Genomic DNA, 19336 nt, shown 5'->3' on the forward strand with positions numbered 1-19336 from the left:
TACGGCAAGTGAATTTTAATTTTTTTTTTTTGCGAATGACTCAATAATTATTCAAATTTTTTACAAAAATTTCCATCAAATAAATAAATTATTTGTTAAATACAAAATATGTTCGTACATAAATGGTATGACCGTATCTGTATGAGTACCATTTTGGTAATTTAACAAATATTTTTTGTTTGGTAGTGCTCGGGCCGTTGGAAACGCGGTTGGTATTTATAGCGGTAAATCCGATCCTCCCGGGAATTTGTTCAAATTGCTCTTCACTCACTCCTCTCTCTCCATTCTCTCTCTTTTCTCTCTCACTCTCTCAATCTGCACTCTCATTTTCTCTTTTCTCTTTCTCTTTTTCTCGCGCCATGGATGAAGAATACGATGTTATAGTCCTCGGAACCGGACTCAAAGAATGCATCCTCAGCGGCCTTCTCTCCGTCAATGGCCTCAAGGTACTCTCTCTCTCCCGCACATTCTCCTCTATTTTTTTCCTTCAATTTTTCGTGAAATCACATGCGCAATTATGGATCTAGATTTAAAAGAGGAGCAACAAGGAATTCTTATTGAGAAAAAAAATAAAATACGATTGATCTAGATTGTGTTGTTTTGTTTTGTGATCGACTTGTACGAGACGAATCTGAAATTCATTAGTCAAGGTATATTATCGATTTAGAGTGTGTATAAATCTGAAAAAAACTGCGTTCACTTACGCGCTTGGATTTGGATATCGGATCAGGTGTTGCATATGGATCGGAATGATTATTATGGAGGAGAATCCACGTCGCTTAATCTTAAACAGGTAAATAATGTTTGCCACTCTCATTTTATTTAGGATCTTCAAAGCGTATTATATGATCGGAATTATAGTTTAATATCACACATTAACTGTCACTAATTTCTTGTAGTTGTGGAAGCGATTTAGGGGGGATGACAATCCTCCAGAGACTCTGGGATCAAGCAAAGAATACAATGTTGATATGATTCCTAAGGTACACACATCCTTTCAGAATTTTCTTAATCCATCTTATTTTGGATATAGAATTTGCGATATATTTTATTTTATTTTATTTCTTAAATTAAATTTTGCAATAATGGTAATCCCCCTTTCGAGAAATATTAAGTTTGTTCTCCAGAAATTATTATAGAATCCGAGCTCTCCCTTGAGCCATAGTATCCCTCTAGCAGAGTATCACCTATATTAATGTTTAAGGACAAATTTCACATGGAATACTTCCTTGAAAGACCTTATTGCCTCTGTCTGAGGGAGTGGTAATAATCAAAAGAAATTGGCTGTAGAAATAATTGATATGTGTACTTATTCTTTTTTCTTTTTCTTCTTTTTCCAAGACCATGCGACTCATTATCGTTAAACCATCAACGATAATAAAAGAATTTAAGTATATACCGTCTGTGTAAAGGAATTTTATACAAAAAAAGCCAACTAATAATATATTCTCACATTGGAAAAAGTAACTAACTTTCAAATTCACTACTTAAAAAGTCATGTAAATATCTGAGTACGTAAGACCTATCACCCTTTTAATTAACCTTTTCGGCTTTTCCCACTATATTGTTTTCTTTATCCTTAAACAGTTCATGATGGCAAATGGCGGTTTGGTTCGTGTTCTCATCCACACTAATGTGACCAAATATCTGAGTTTCAAGGCGGTAGATGGCAGCTTTGTTTACAACAAAGGAAAGGTTTGAAGCTAAATATACGTCTCTGGGCCTAGAATCAATCATATTCAATACAAAACGCCATTCTCAAGGTCGAATTCATCAAGCTGATGAATTTCAATCCTTCTTTCAGATTCATAAAGTACCAGCAAACGATGTGGAAGCTTTGAAATCCCCCCTCATGGGGCTGTTTGAGAAGCGGCGAGCTCGGAAATTTTTCATTTACGTACAAGACTATGACGAAAGTGATCCAAAATCTCATGAAGGAATGGACCTTAACAAAGTGACAGCTAAAGAACTCATTACGTACTGTATCAATAACATCCCTCTGAGTTTCTTTTTCCTGTGCTTGTGTGTGAAGAATTTGAACAACAAATGAACAGTTATTTCTCTAATATGGACACTCAATTTTGTTCAGGAGGAACTGTCAAAATCAGCATGTTCTGTTGGATTTAAAACATATCAGTGGAGTTAAATAATCCTTTTCAGTAAAAATGAAAAAATCATATATGACATGACTTTAAAGCTACTGAAAGAGAGATAGTTATTAACACCGTATTAGAGGAAGGACGTTCTTCTAGAATGGTTATCATCCTATATGACTATTCATAGCTTTCTGGTTTGTATAATAACTTTGTTTTTTAATTTAATTAGGAAATATGGTTTGGATGACAACACAATTGATTTCATTGGCCATGCGTTGGCTCTACATTTGGATGATTCTTACTTAAATCAGCCTGCAATGGATTTTGTGAAGAGGATTAAGGTATCTAATTTTCCCTTATAGATATTTCTGGTGCAATACTTCTTGTTTCCTGCATTTCTGTGTCGAACTTAACTCTTTCTTTAGGATTAAATTTCCATGTCAGTTTGTATAAGAAGCAGAAGAAGCAAGATAGCACCAGGGTGTTACAACACCGGAATAGTATAATTTCGTGTATTCTGCTTATTGAGAAACAACTTTTTCCTCTTTTGGTTCTTGGGAAGTCCCATAGACTAAGAGCACAAGAATTGGGAATGTGGGGATTTATCGCTCACCACAGAACCAGTACATCCAGTATAATTATTACTTTTCTTCACTGGGAATATGGCTGGTGCATTTAACAGAATAGAAGTAAATTTGTTTATAAAGCCTTCTACTTTAGGGAAAATTAATTAAAAGAAAAAAGAAAAAGGGGGATTTTCTAAAACTTCACCGTTTTAGCAAGAAGGGATTAGTGTCTTGCTTACTAGCTATTATTAGCACCTTCTGATTTTCTAGTTGAAGAGGCTAAAGCATGCAATCTTGTAAGGGATGAAGTTGTAAACCATAAAGCTATTTTGAAAACTTTAAGTTATTTCAAACTTCAAATCCAGATATCAAATATCGTTGTGCCATTCCATATTTGACGTTTTTGTTAGTCCGAGAATTTTTTTCTCTCAATCATGCCGTGCCTAGCTCGTTCTGAAGCACAACCAATCATAACCTTTTCATTGAGGAGTTGTGAATTGTCCAATTTCGAAGGCCTAATCTAGTTTAACTTTGTTTTTAATAAAGCTATATGCAGAGTCTCTAGCACGCTTCCGGGGTGGATCTCCATATATTTACCCACTCTATGGACTGGGAGAGCTTCCTCAGGTTTTTATGACATAACTAGAATATTAAAAACTACCCTTTGAGAATATTTTATTTACTTTGACTGTAATGATACGAATTCGGCAGGGATTCGCTCGTTTGAGTGCTGTTTATGGTGGCACCTACATGCTAAACAAGCCAGAATGCAAGGTATATTAATATATGCTTCACAATATACAAGTGGGGATGTTTATATTTACAAGTTCAACCAATCTAATAATTGAACATAACGACTTTATGCCACTACTGTGTCCTACATTTATTGAACATTATGTGTACTATTTTTGTATACATCTCTCTTGTACACTTTTCATTTTTAGTATTAAAACTTAAAAGTGATTAATTAAAAAGAAGATAAAATATTTATTTTTTATACCACAAAAAAAAAGATGTACAGGAAAATATATACTATTTCTATTTATTAACATGTAATGCGGAACTACATATAGCAGCTAAACATGTTATTATAGGAAGATTTTCAAGTGTACCCTCGTACTGGTGTATCAGTAATTTTTAACAGTTGATCTTAATTATATATATTATATATATTTTTTATAATTAAGATCAACGGTTAAAAATCACTGAAACACCGGTACGACGGTATACTTGAAAATTTTCCGTTATGGATGCATGTGCATGTGTCCATACAAAAGCTTAAACGCTAAAATACTTATCGAGTTAACTGGGAAATGAATGATGCTAGTTTCTAGATTCTACTGATGACAGGTTGAGTTTGATGAGAATGGAAAGGCCTTTGGTGTAACCTCCGAAGGCGAAACAGCAAAATGCAAAAAAGTTGTCTGTGACCCTTCATACCTACCAGACAAGGTATGTTACTTATAATGATCATAATATAGGAATACTGATCCAAGTCTTATTCCTTTGAATGAAAAGAAAATTGTATCTATCAATAGGTGAAGAAAGTGGGGAGAGTGGCCCGTGCTATTTGTATTATGAGCCATCCAATCCCAAACACTCACGACTCTCCATCAGTTCAGGTTATTCTGCCTCAGAAACAACTTGGGCGTAAATCAGATATGTATGTATGCCAACTTTTTCTAGATTAGTGAATTGTCTTTTTACTTTTTCTTTTCCTTATAGTAACTTGACTTTACCATGCTTCAGGTATCTTTTCTGCTGCTCCTACTCTCATAATGTAGCTCCAAAAGGAAAATACATTTCATTTGTGACAACAGAAGCAGAGACTGATAATCCTAAGGAGGAATTGAAGCCTGGCATAGATCTCCTTGGACCTGTGGATGAAATATTTTTTGATGCCTACGACAGATATGAACCCATTAACCAGCACGATGTTGATAGCTGCTTCATATCCACAGTAAGTATTACTTAAAGGGATCATGTTTCTTATCCTTTTATGTTTTTTAACACAGTAAGCGGATCCCTTTACTTCCTGAAACTTTATGCATGAGAGCTATCATGGTTCGATATTCCATCTTCATCTTGTACCTTGCAAGATTTTTTAAACAATGATACCGCTACTCGCCTCTATAATTTTCTCTTAAATATTCTTATGTATTTACTTCTCTGGAAAAATGAACTCTATCTTGCATATGTTTAGCCGTATTTCCTGTAATCATTAATCATATTCTGACATATAAATTCTGCAGAGCTATGATGCGACAACACATTTTGAAACCACCGTAACAAACGTGATTGACATGTACAGAAAGATTACTGGAAAGGTAAACATTAGTTATTAGACTGTTATTTCAAGGTTATATAGGACATGATAAATTTTCTTTGTAGTTTGATTTCAGCCATTGGAAGGAGTTTCTGATACTCTACTAATTCTACTAATTCCTTCTTTTTCACTGCTTTATATAAACTCAGGAGTTGGACCTGTCTGTGGATCTGAGTGCTGCCAGTGCTGCAGAAGAATGAAAACTGAGTTTTCAGTATACTTCATCAGCTTCACAGTGCTGACTAGTTGATATTAATCTTTTACTATTTTCCTCGAGGCTGAAATTGATCAAGGCTTGGTTTATGTGCTTTCTCACTCTCCAAGTCTATGGAGCCAAGAGAATTATTGTCATGCAGTTTGTTTTTTCTTGTTACGAACTCTTAAGGCATTAGCCTCTTGAACATGAGAAAACAAAGTTTTTCCTTTATTTTCAACAAAAATGTTGTATCATCGAATTAGTTAAAATAGAGTATTAAATAAGTAATTTTATGTTCAACAAATTATTTTTCTTCAAGTAGTTATTTATAGAAAAATATGGATATAAGGCTATTATGAATTTATTCCAAATAAATATCTGTAGAAATCTTTATCTTGGTCTACACCTGAGTTTTATGATCACCCAATGGAAATTGGGATCTCTTCTGAGCGTTGATAGAACCTTGCTTTGTAGGATCAGTATTATGGCATGTTGCACCTCAAAACGATATTCCTATGCCTTTCAACATAATATTAACACACTTGGCCTCGATGTAATAGCACAAATGGACTTACATTGTGAATTTACCGTGTTCATGTACCATATAAACATATATGTAAGACTGGCTCAGTTGAACTTGCCAGTGCCATTGAAAAAATATGCATTAGAAATTTAGCATGCAGAAAATTAGTCCCTCCTCAACTTCACTTGACAATGGACTTATAAAGTCACAAGGAATCCTCTTAAGTTGGAATTATACGCATTAATTATGTAGACTGATGCTATATGATCCCCCTTTTGTGTAGGACAGTAAAGTCAAAAGAAAGAAAGAGAGAAGAAAAAACAATTATACTTGTACCAATTTTTGGTATACTATTGAGTGTACTACACTTTTTTTTTTTAAATAGTCTAAAAGATATATCTTTTATTTTCTCTCCTTATCAGTCACTTTAATACTAAAAATAAAAGCTATATATGTAAAGTATACAACAAATATGATGCCTATAACATTCCCAAAAGAAACAGAGAAAGCAAAAATGCAAAAACAACTGAGATGTGTAGAGATATTATAGACTCCCCTTATAGTGCGAGTACAAATGGCATTTTCTATTTTTCTTTCTTTATCAATTATTATATGTACCAAATAAGAGCTACTATATGCCAATTTACTAACCGAAGCTTTTTGTTTTATATAATTGAAGTCGAGGAAGGGTGAGTAGCTTCAGTTTGACACCCAAAAAAGCCTCACAAATTGTTTCCTCACCACACATTCGTTATTTGGAATTTCGCATATTATTAGGTTCATGTACATTGAAAGGCATTATTAGCTAAAGGAACTTGCAACAAATAAACTAACAACAAAATACTTTAATTTCTTCACTCTTAAGCATACACTTGCAAGAAAGGCAACAGTTAGTTGGATACATATGTGAATCCAAACCAAGACAAAGACATGCCTATATCCTATGTTTGGCCAAAATCCAATGATAAACTACAACAGATGCTAATCATTCCCTCTTTGATTTTGAGAGCGCTTTCTTCCTCTGTGCAAGCATGTATGTATACATGTGAGGGCTTCCTGCATTGAGTTATGCCATTCAAACACTTATAAAGTCAGCCAAAAATTCTAAACTATCTAAGAACTGTGGCAGAGAGAAAAGTTATAGAGTGCTTGCCTGGGACATAGATTCCAAGTACAACAATAGCAGCATAGAAGTAGTCGAACGAGAAGTTCCATTTGTTTGGCATTCTTATGCAATACTTCTCAGATGCCTGAAAAATAGACATTATGGTATGTAGATAACTTGAGTGAAAAAAAAAAAAACCATGTCAAATTGTTCCTACATTCTATCAAGATATATAAACTTTTTCCTGTGTTTCCATTTATTTGCCACTATCACTATTTTGGCAATCTTTTCATCGATGTATCTTGGTAAAGAAGAAACATTGATTTAAGCATATACCAAACTATGACGGATACAAACGAAAGGGAATAGAGAGTGTCAATTGTCTCATCCACTTTCATCAGTTTGGGAATCCCAAGAAATAGAAGATGCTTAAGTGTTTTGAAGGTCAATCAACATGAATAGTTTCATAAAGAAGTGCTCTTTCCTCTTCGTCCTCTGCTTGATTAGTAATAAATAAAAGAGCAAAAGCACAAACCATATATGCTTGTGATGATAAAAGAAAACATGCAAAAACACAACCAGCAATATAGATATCCTATCCTAAAAAAATTGTGTACGATAACTGTTTCTTTACCTTGATGAATGGCAGTGCAATGTATATCAGACCAACTTCACTGCTAATGCCTGTTGGATACAGCAGTAAGAAAGTGCTATATCTGCAAGTAGAGAATTTCAGCCAATATATCAGGAAAATAAGATTTATCCATTACTCTACTATATGCAGCTACCGGACCTTCAATCATACCTTAGCCACAAAAGCCATGACGGGGCAAAACCGAAAGCCTCCTTGAAGCCAAAGAAAGAATAGCGAATTATCTGCAGTTGCAACAATCAAAAATGGTATTGGCTGATATATATTTTACCTTTTTAACACAGAAAAAATGGTACATTTACCCGAAGCAATAGATGGGGCGCCAAACCTAAAGGCCTACTGGTTTGAGTTACATGTAATAGGTGCTTATAAGTTATAACCATTAAATAATAAATTAACATTTCAAATGAAAAAAACATATCTAAATAATTACATTACACTACTATATATGTCACACAACAGGAAATTGTGACGTCTCAGGTCTGCCTCTATGTTTAACAGAATAAACAGGCACAATGCCAAGCCCCAATCTGACTATAAATACACAGTAGAGTGCACCAGGATAATCAGATCAACAATCCATCTATTTACTGGAAAACTTGATCTACAACTTCACATTGTCAAATATAACACGAAGTTATCAAAATTTATAAGGAGTTACATCCAAATATAACATGTTTGGACTGTAATTACAAATGGTGGCTGTTTTGTTGACTACGCCCTACAGCCTACACCCATACTTTCACTGACTTTAGCAGAGAAATCTTACTGAGCCTAATATCCCATGAATAATGAGTTATCTAGTTCTATGCTATGGCATCCAGCAATTAAAATATACTCATCAGTGTTAAGAACCCAAGTAATTAACTTACTTTGCTCTTAGCACTTTCAATTACTTCAAATATGATATTTGAAGTTAGAGATAGCAAACATAGAGGAAATGAAAGATAGATATATAATTAAGTATAAATAAATCAATAACCACCTAGAAATTGTGAAAGACTTACCTCAGTGATGGACCAGCTGATTAGTAGGGAGGTAACAAGCACATGATTCCGGGTCTGTCATAAAACATATATAAGTAACTTTTCAATAAATAACACGGCTGAAAATTGAATTAAAAGATAAATTAAATGAAATTTTAAGAGTTGAAATTTGTCTTAACCTCAGGGAAACTCCATAAGATGCCCCAAGTCAGGTACAACCTAGAACCTATCTGTGGCAAGGTTGCTGAAACTGGAGACCGGACAAGCCCTTCATCATTGAATTAAAAAGGATATTAAGGTCAATAAACAAGCATTCTCTAACACTGAGATCCCCATATTTATTAACCCCAATGTAATGACGAAAATGGGAAGAAGATTACTCACCTACCAAACCATGCAGAATCTGGTACACGATGCAATCCAAAGCCCCACCAGAAAACACCCCACAAAAATTACATATAACTTCAGAAATTCCCACAAATTGATATATTTTCCCAGAAAATAAACAAAAGGGTATCTCCCAATCTAGTCAAAACCTGTTTTTTCCCCCTTTATCATTTTGGGGGGTGACGTAGATACATACCTCTAACACAGCGGCGGTTTGAGCAAAAAGCAAAGGTTTTTCGGCTGCGTTGTAAACGTTTTCATGACCCGACTCCTTCAACGTTATCAGGACATGATACAGAACCTGAGACCTGTGTTCCCAAATTGAAAGCACCGTTCCAAATCAGAACCGAATGCATACATGGCTAATAAGAAACGAAAGATCTGAAAAAGCTCGGAAAAAAAAAACAATTTTTTGAATATTGAATAGTGAGTACCATCCAAAGAAGACGGTCCAGTTGTAAATGGAGAGGTAGAGGCGCCTGAGAAGAGAGAAGAAACCCGCCATTGAATGTGAGATCTGAGGAACATGCAAGTGTAGGGGGAGAGGAGTTGAGAGGATGAAAGATCCAATGTTAAATATTGTGGTGTGTTGTGTTGTGTTGTGTTGCTAAGTGGAATTAAATTTGTCATGTTGTGTTAGTTAAGAGTAGTTCAACTTCTTAACTGCTACCATTACTTACTTTCTTCAATGGATTTTGTTCAGTAGAACGTGAGTAGGAGATGCTGTTGTTCGTTGGCAGATGCAACAAGATAGAGACATCATAGTTATGATGATCCCATTTATTTATTATTATTGTTGATTGTTCATTCAAACGACAGTTGACACAATAAGCATCATTCATTAATAATTTGATCCAGGGTAAATGGAAAAAAAAATGCTAAATATTAATTGTCAAAAAATAAAATTAAATGTTAATGTAAAATGATACCAAGCTTAAAATTCAAGTGAATTACAAAAATAATTATAAGAAAAGAAGAAGGTTGGTGATGTATTCTCAGGTCATTGAAATTTAAAGTAATGGAAGAAGAATTGAAAAGAAGTGAAAAGAGAGAATAATTGATTAAAAGAACTACCACAGAGTACTGAGTACCAATTACAATATATATAGTAAAAGGAAAAATAAATTACTAACTAATAGTGCTGTAATTATGTCTAACAAACAAACCAACTTGACAGCTATACAAAAAACAAACTCTATTATGTTACATCCCCCGCAAGCTGGTATTACGTGGTTTGTGCAAATAAGTAATCCCAGCTTGGAAAGCAAATGAGAGAATGGTCCTGGAGGAAGGGATTTAGTGAATAGATCAGCCAGTTGTTCACTGGAGACAACGTGCCTAAGATTAGAAACCCCTTCTTTGAACTTGTTTCGAGCCACATGACAATCAACCTCAACATGCTTGGTTCTTTCATGAAAGACAGGATTTGAAGCAATATAGATAGCAGATTTATTATCACAGAAGATATCAACCGGAAGAGGAGGAAGAATGTTGAATTCCTTTAGTAGTTTGAGTAACCAAACGAGTTCACAAGTGCCATTAGCAAGGGCGCGATATTCTGCTTCTGAGGATGACCTCCAAGAAATAAGAGTTTGGTCAAGGAAGAAACAATAACCATTGATGGATTTTCGGGTGTCTTTACAAGCCCCCCAATCAGAATCAGTGTAACTAGATAGTGTGAAAGAATTGTTGACAGAGAAAAATAAGGCAGTTACTGGTGATTGTTTTAGATACCGGATGATCCTATAGGCAGCCTTCAAGTGGGCATCAGTTGGTGAATCCATGAACTGAGATAGGCATCCAACAGAGTAGCTGAGATCTGGTCTTGTGTTAGTAAGGTACAGAAGTCTGCCCACCAATCTACGATAGATGGTTGCATCAGGAAGAGGGGAGCCTGAAGCCTTAGACAGAGAAGTAGTGTACTCCATAGGAGTAGATGCTGGTTTTGCACCAAGCAAACCGCAGTCTGTGATCAAATCCAATGCATACTTTCTTTGATACAGTGCAATACCAGCATTGCTTCGTGCTACCTCCATCCCAATAAAGAACTTAAGAAGGCCAAGGTCTTTAATTTTGAACTTATCATCCAAAAACATTTTGACAGCTTGAATTTCACTCAAATCATCTCCAGCTAACACAAGATCATCAACATAAACAAGAATAGCTGTGAAAGTTGTACCTGTGGATTTGGTAAAAAGCGAGTGATCATTTTCAGATGGAGTAAACCCCAGATCAGCAAGTGCAGCAGACAACTTGATGTTCCATTGGCGACTAGTTTGTTTCAAACCGTACAAAGATTTTGTCAACTTGCAGACTAAGTTTGGATCGGAACACTGCAACCCCTTTGGAAGTTTCATATAAACGTCCTCATGTAGGTCTCCATGGAGAAAAGCTGTATTCACATCAAGTTGATGAAGATGCCAATTCTTTGCTGCTGCAACGGTAAGAAGAACACGCACAGTGCTCATTTTCACAACGGGACTAAAGGTGTCAATGTAATCGACTCCAGGAATTTGAGTGAAACCTTGGGCAACAAGATGTGCCTTATGCCTCTCGATAGTGCCATCTGGGTTGAATTTTGTGCGAAAAATCCACTTACAACCAACTGCATTCTTTCCAGGAGGAAGAGAAGTGATGATCCAGGTTTTGTTTTGCTCAAGAGCAGTAAGTTCTGCCTCAATAGCCTTCCTCCAACAATCATGCATCAGCCTCAGAATAGTGTTTGGGGTCCGAGTTATTTATGAGAGCAAAAGTGAAGGCCTGGTGCTTGGGAGTAAACAATGAATATGACAAATGGTGAGAAAGGGGATACTTACATGTTGAAGGTAATTGGGCCGCATTGATTGGATCTCTATGTGATGAAATATGGAAACAATGAAAATCTTTAAGATAAGAGGGTGTTTTTCTTTCTCGTTCAGACCTTCTCAAAACTGGTGCAGCAGATTGTGACTCAATATGAATGGATGAATGTTCCAATGGTGCCAATGCAGATGCTGATTCTAAGGTGGCGGGTGATGCAGAATCTGTTATATCATAAAGAGATGCCATAGGTGATGTAGAAGTGGCAGATAAATCAGGTGTAGTGTGTATGGTGTGAGGTGCAATTATGCCATGAGTATGCTCATATGAAGAAGTATGTGCAGAGTTATTATAAAAGAATGCAAAAGGGTCAAAATTGGATGATTCAATTGAAGGATGATCTATAGAAAAATCAGTGCTTGGTATTTGTTTGAATGGAAAATAGTGTTCATAAAATTCAGTGTTTCTTGATATAAAAATTTCTTTGGATTTTAAATCAAACAAAATGGACCCTTTTGTTCCTGATTGATAACCAAGAAAAACACATTTTCTAGCTCTAGGATCTAATTTTCTTCTATTAGTACTCAAAGTGGTAGTAAAAACAAGACAACCAAACACCTTGAGATGAGTCAAATCTGGTTTATTCTTGAAAAGTGCCTCGTAAGGCGTTTGATGATTCAAGAAGGTGCTTGGTAGTCTATTTATTAAATGTACTAAATGTTGCATAGCATAGTGCCAAAAACATTTTGGCACATTAGAATGAAACAAAAGTGCTCTTGCAATATTCAGTATATGTTGATGCTTCCTCTCAACAATTCCATTTTGTTGAGGAGTTTCAACACAAGATGTTTGATGTAATATTCCTTTTGAGTTATAGAAGGAGTTCATTTTAAATTACATCCCATTATCTGTTCTAATTTGTTTCACAACTTTATGAAATTGAGTTTGCACCATTTGAACAAAATTTTCTACTAACACTCTAGTTTTGGATTTTAGTTTCATGCAATAAATCCAAGTAAACCTCGTTTTATCTTCTACAATTGTAAGAAAATATTTATGGCCAGTAGTAGATAAAAGTGAGAGTGGTCCCCAAATATCTATATGTAACAAATCAAAAATATATTCTGATTGTGTATTACTAATGGGAAAAGACAATTTCTTTTGTCTAGCCAAGTGGCAAGAATCACAAACATGAGATGATGAAATGTATTCAATAAATGGAAATGTATTTTTCATGATTGACATTCTTTTGGATGGTAAATGACCTAGTCTAGCATGCCATAGAGTTCCTAAATCTTGCTGCACTGTGACATTTACAGAATGTGTGTTAACTTCTGGTGTAGTTAGTTTCCAAGGTTGAGCATCCATCACATAAAGATCACCAATGACTTTAGCTTGCCCAATCATCTTCAATGATGGGAGTACCTGTATCTCACAAAAAGAATCAGTAAATTTTAATTCACAATGTAATGACTTTGTGAGTTTAGACACTGAAATCAAATTATATTTAAAGTGAGGTATGAATAAAACATTGGTAAGAATCAAATGTTTAGAGAGTTGCACAGTGCCACAAATGTTTGTTGTAGTGGTAGAACCATCAGGTAGATTTACCAAAACTGGTCTCATATAATGAAAAGTTTTGAAAGACTCTTGAATATAGGATGCATGATCAGTAGCTCCACTGTCAAGTATCCAAGAAGTTTTAGTAAAATTTGATGATACACTCAAGCAATGCCTACCTTTTGGTTGAGTAAGGGTGGCCGAAGAAGTAATGTGGTTTACACTATTTGAAGTTGGCATGCGTGGTTGTTGAAGGAGTACTAGTAAGGTTTCCTTCTGATCTGGAGTCAACACAAGTACTGTATCATCACTCTTTTTATCCTGGTTAGAATCAGCAATCTCAGCACTAGAATTCTCAACTATCTCGTCAGTGCTAAGTTGATTGGCTACTCGCTGCTTTTGGTGAGTAGGAAAGCCATTTTTCTTATAGCATGTCTCTGCTAAATGACCAATTCGATTACAGTAGCTACAAAACTTTGAAGTGTAGCCTTGACTATAAGATTTTTGATTTCCTCCTCTGCCTGAATTTCGTCCACGGCCTCTGCCTCTTCCAAAAAATGAACCGCCTCCAGTTGAGGTTTGCACCTCTAAAGAGTTAGTCACTATGTTGCTATTTGACGGGTCACAATTCAATTCTTGCTCTTGTTGGGTTAACATAGATAGTACTGTGTTGATTTCAGGTAACGGCTTCATTAGCATGATTTGTGATTTAACATTTGAATATTGCTCATTCAATCCTTTTAAGAATTTGACAACATATTCCTCAGAAGTATAGTCTCGAACAATTCGTAATCCACATGAACATCCATTAACACAAGCAACACAACTAGGAATAGCACGTAAATTTTCTAATTCTTCCCAAATAGCTTTCAACATAGCAAAGTAAGAGGTAACAGTAAGATCACCTTGTTTGAGTGCATAAAATTCTTCTTTTAACGCACCAACTCGAAAGACATCTCCCTGTGAGTAACGATGTTTTAAATCATTCCACAAGTCTGGAGCTAAGCTAATCCACATCACGCTCTTAGCGATTTCAGGGCTGAGAGAGAGGATCCAGGAGAGGAGAAATTGTTACACCTATCCCATGCTTCAAAATTAGGATCACCTTCACCTGGTTTTAGAATGGATCCATCGAGGAATTTTACCTTGTTCTTCGATCTGAGTGCTCTCCACATATCGTGCGACCACTGATAATAATTTTGAGGTGTCAACTTAAGCGGAATTAGAGCCAAACCAGGACTTTCTCCTGGATGAAGAAAATAAGGGCTAATCGGATCAGAAATTGCAGAAGAGGAACTAGATCTGCCATAGTTGGATCTTCTCGCTCTGATACCATGTAAAATGATACCAAGCTTAAAATTCAAGTGAATTACAAAAATAATTATAAGAAAAGAAGAAGGTTGGTGATGTATTCTCAGGTCGATGTATAATTATTTTAAGGTTAAAAAGTAGTTTCCTCAATAAGGAAAATGAGTAACTTTCATTTTTTGGTATATTTTTTGAAGCTTTTTTTTGGGTTTCATTGATTAAAATGAAGGCCAGTACATATCTGTAACTACACTGAAATAAACCTTTACAATCAATATGGATAACTAAAATAAATCTACGCTTCTAATGAATAGAAATCTATACAGCTTTAAGAGTTTTGGATTATTTGATGATAAATTTAATGATTATGTGAGCTCCTCAGATCTCTAATCATGATGCTCAGATCACTTGGTAAAATTATGTTCGGATGTGTACATGTGCAAATTTATTATGTTATAGCGTCTAAGTTTTTTTTTTCTATTTGTGTTGCACTCTTAGAATGTCAAAACTCTATATCTTGTTAGAACGTTGGATAATTCGATCTGGATATCAAAAATTGTTAAGATAGAAAAAAAAGTTTATTATTATTCATATACATATACATATATATTTGGTTGTCTTATTTTAGTATTTAAGAAAATAGTGTTTAATAATGCTTTTAATTTTTAATTTTTTAAAAGAAAGCAACTCAACATAACAAGTGAAGCGAAAAAAGACTACAAAAACCAACATAAATAAAAGAAAAAATAAAAAGTACAAATACAAAGAACATTAATTTTTATTCCTTGTCATTTCTAGCATCGGCATCAACAATAAAAAGGATCCACACCTAGCCACTCTTTATAGTTTGTAAATGACGACCGCTTTTTTTATGCTAAAAAATCCTTCTATTCCTTTCTAACCAAATGTTCTAAATAATCGCACAAAAACACACCATTCATCTCTTACGCATTTCCTTACTAGTGGATATCTCTGTCCAACTTAGGAAATGCTCATTCAACGTCCCTGGACACGACCATTGTCTTCTAACAAATGATAACCAACAAACACACCAAACCTGCCAAGTAAAGTCACAACTCAGAAACAAATGGTGGCCATGTTCAACATCTTTGTTACATAATACGCATACAACATCTTCCTGGTTGATAACTCCAAACCTACGCCGTCTCTCCTTCGTATTAACCTTGTCAGACAATACAAACCAGACAAACAGTTCAACTCTTGGAGGAACTAGACCTTTTCAAATTGTTACAATAAAGCTGTAACTTGTTATATCTTCCGGAATTATTTTCGCCTTCAAAACCTGCACAAAAAGAGTTAGTAGAAAAGACTCCTTATTTATCAAATTTTCACACAACTCTATCCTCTCTGCCATAAGCAAGGTTGACTAGGCTCAATGCATCATGCATCTAGTTCACTAAATCCAACTTCCATTGGAACAGCTCTCGCCTCTATTGGAAGTTCCATATCCACTCTACCCCATCCCGAAACCCACAATCCTCCATAATGGATCCTCTTTAGTTTGAAACTGAGAAGAGCCTCGAAAACTGATCTTTCAGAGAACCACTATGCAACCAAACATCCTGCCAAAAACGAGTCCGTCTCCCATCACCAATCTCCATAGACAACCCAGTAACCATCTTCAGCCTTACTTACTGGTCTTTGAACTGTATCTGGCATATATCTTTCCAGAGACCCCCGGACAGGTAGAACCTGGGAGGACAGCAACACATTCAGGTTCAGGTTATTACAAGAACAAACTACCTTCTTTCACAGCGGACACTCCTCCTTCAAAAAGCGCTACCACCACTTAAACAAGAGTGCTATGTTACGTACCATGATATCTCTGACACCCAATCCACCAAACTCACCACCTCCCACCTGACCAAGGCTATACCATTCTTACCATCCTCCTTGCTCCATAGAAATCTTCTCTATAGAGAAATAAGTTTCTCTGCAATAGCCTTTGACACCTTATATAGACTCAAATAATATACTCAGAGGCTATTTAATACAGATTTTATGAGCACGAACTTACTAGCTTTATTGAGAGGCTTTTCATATGCTAAGTTTTTCTCCTACTTTGTCTAAAATTAGTTTTCAGGTCTTCACCAATCTCGGATTAGCTCCTAACGAGATCCCCAAGTATTTAATTGGGAGAGAGGCTTCCTTGCAACCCAGCACGCTGCACATATGTTGTACTCACTAATCATCACAGTTAATTGGAATCAAGCTAAATTTGTCAAAGTTAATACTTAACCTCAACATCAATTCAAAACAACGAAGGATTCTTCTGTAATTTTTAATGGTCTCTTCTTCTGGAGGGCAAAACAAAACAGTATCATCCGCAAACTGAAGATGCGACAGTTCAATATGATCTCTTCCAACCAATAATGGAGATATGCACCCGTTTCTAACCGCCTCTCCAAACATCTTGTGTAGGACATCCACGACAAGTACAAACAAAAATGGACAATGGATCACCTTGTCGTAGACCCATTTCCATCTTAAACGGCTTAGATGATGAGCCGTTTTATCAAAACTGACATAGAACACGTACTGACACACTCCATAACCCACCCCTCCATCTCCATTAAAACCCCATCTTTTGTAGCACAAAATTCACAAAACTCTACTTGATTCTATCATATGATTTCTGGAAGTCTAGCTTTATTATCACCGCTTCCTTCTTCCTCAGCTTGATCCATTGAACTGTTTCACAAGCAATAAGAGCCCCATCATGAATCTTCCGTATTACTGCTCGCATTCTCCTAACCAGCATCTTCGAAATAACTTTATACACACACCCTACCATACTAATCGGCTTGAGATCCTTGATTTCCTTTGCCCCAGTAAACTTCAGTGCCAGTGCCACCCATGTGAGATTAGCATCCATCGGTAGCCTAGAAGACTGGAAGAAGTCCAACACCGCTGCCGTGAACTCAGAGCCAATTTCATCCCAACACTTCTTTATGAAATTCATGTTGTAACCATCACTTTCGCCAGTCTTGGAAGACTCATAATCCCACACTGCTTGTCTAACCTCCTCATTAGTTGATTGCATTTCCAAAGCCAAAGCATCCTCTTCACTTATCATTTTCACCAGACAATCTCTGAAACCCACCAATGGAGACTCATCCTGATGATATAAGTGTTTATAAAAGTCCCTAATCACAATCTTAATCCTACCTTGATTCCTTATCAATCTTCCATTAATGACTAGTACATCTATTCTATTGTTTCTCCTTCTCGCCGAAGCTAAGTTGTGGAAGTACCTCGTGTTTTTGTCTATGTCGCTCGCATGTCTAGATCACGACATCTGCTTCTAATGTAGTTCTTTTCTCACATACCATTTCTCACAGCAAGCCACAAGCGCCCTCCTTCTTGCCTCTACCATCCCATCATAAACTCCATCACTCACCATGCCCTCAATCTTCTTAATCTCTTCTTCAAACTTCATAATTTTCTTGTCCATGTCACCAAAATTGTCTTTATGCCATCTTCCCAGAGAAACTGTCAAAGCCTTCAATTTATCTGTGAATTGCACCTCTCCTAATCCTCCTTATTCCTCCTTAACCATCCTCCAGAAACCTTCATGTGTAAACCATGAGTCAAGACTTCTGAACAACCTCAAACCATCTCTAATCCACTTATCTTCCACCATAATAGGACAGTGGTCAGACAAACTCCTTGGACCCCCTCGTAATCGAGTTTCTGGAAACTCCTCAAGCCATTCCAAACTAACTAGGGCCCTATCAATACAACTACAGGATTGACCTCTAAACCATGTAAACTTGCCGTCAGTAATCGGCAAGTCCACTAACCCTATATCATGTATCCAATTCTTGAATTCTTCCATCGACAAGATTAATCTATCAGTGTCGCGTCTTTCTTCTACCTGTACAATCTTGTTAAAGTCTCCCATGAAACAATAAGGAACCTAACATAATCCAGCTATGTAACTCAGCTCTTCCCATATAACAAACTTCTCATCTCTAGCGTGTGCACCATAAACTAATATAAAAGCACAATTGTAATTATTCTTCAGCAGAACCCCCTCAACACACAACCATTTCTCACTCTTATAAGAATTTCTAATTTTAAAAAACTCATCATCCCATATCAGCAATAACCCACCAGCTGCACCAACAGACTTAACTTAGTCCCACCCCCGCACAGCCATTTTTCTGAATTTTTGAAATATCAAAGCTAGTCACTAACTGCCTTTTAGTCTCTACCAAACCTAGCATGTTTAATCTATATTTTTGCTTTAAGTCCTTTACGATCCTCAATTTTCTATCATCTCTCATCCCCCTAACATTTCAAGAACTAAAAACCATTTTAAGGAATTATTGCAAACCTTTTTTTTTTAGTTTTGGGTCTGCTCTGTCTAGTTTTCGCCTTCTGTTTTGCCAATCTTTGTTTTTTGCAATTTCTTCAATTGTGGGAGAATAACCATAATGTCATCTCCTTCGTTATATAACTTTGCTCCTGACTCCTTTACTAATTCCCAAGTCATTTTGTTTTCTACCAACCCAATTTTAAATGCTCACTGTTATTGATTCATCATCGTTTACATGTCTTTTGTCTCCCACACTGTCCTCAATATTACTGTAGCTATCACTGTCATTAAGCTCTGGTATATTCCTGCCATAAGTCGCTACAATTCCTGCCCCTGAATTAGCAATTTCTTGATAAACTGAAATACTTCTTTCAGAATTATTGCTATGACGATGTCTGCCGTTAAATTCTAAATAGTTTCAAAAGAGCAAAAAAAAAAATTATCTTATTCTTTTTAAAAAAAAATTTCATCAAGCCTGTCATATCTTATA

The 19336-nt window shown here is 35.8% G+C and overlaps 2 protein-coding genes across 2 annotated transcripts; one reads left to right on the forward strand and one right to left on the reverse strand.

The window, feature by feature from the left end:
• The first annotated feature begins 237 nt into the window (after nt 1-237).
• LOC112799943 (guanosine nucleotide diphosphate dissociation inhibitor At5g09550-like) lies at nt 238-5489 on the forward strand. The gene is made up of 13 exons (XM_025841946.3): nt 238-446; nt 731-793; nt 900-983; nt 1588-1695; nt 1805-1977; nt 2326-2437; nt 3209-3289; nt 3374-3436; nt 4013-4114; nt 4201-4325; nt 4412-4622; nt 4915-4989; nt 5138-5489. Exons 1-13 carry the CDS (start codon nt 360-362, stop codon nt 5186-5188), a joined length of 1335 nt encoding a protein of 444 aa, XP_025697731.1. The 5' UTR covers nt 238-359; the 3' UTR covers nt 5189-5489.
• Nucleotides 5490-6532: 1043 nt separating this feature from the next.
• Nucleotides 6533-9694, reverse strand: LOC112799944 (very-long-chain (3R)-3-hydroxyacyl-CoA dehydratase PASTICCINO 2A). Its single transcript, XM_025841947.3, has 10 exons — nt 9518-9694; nt 9272-9354; nt 9034-9145; nt 8835-8853; nt 8630-8718; nt 8472-8525; nt 7618-7688; nt 7447-7528; nt 6861-6957; nt 6533-6763 (listed from the first exon to the last, which is right to left on the reverse strand). The coding sequence occupies exons 1-10, from the start codon at nt 9677-9679 to the stop codon at nt 6693-6695; spliced, it is 840 nt and encodes a 279-aa protein (XP_025697732.2). The 5' UTR covers nt 9680-9694; the 3' UTR covers nt 6533-6692.
• Between the last annotated feature and the right edge of the window lie 9642 nt (nt 9695-19336).

This window comes from Arachis hypogaea, chromosome 5 (assembly GCF_003086295.3).
Source record: "Arachis hypogaea cultivar Tifrunner chromosome 5, arahy.Tifrunner.gnm2.J5K5, whole genome shotgun sequence".
Taxonomy (NCBI): Eukaryota; Viridiplantae; Streptophyta; class Magnoliopsida; order Fabales; family Fabaceae; genus Arachis; species Arachis hypogaea.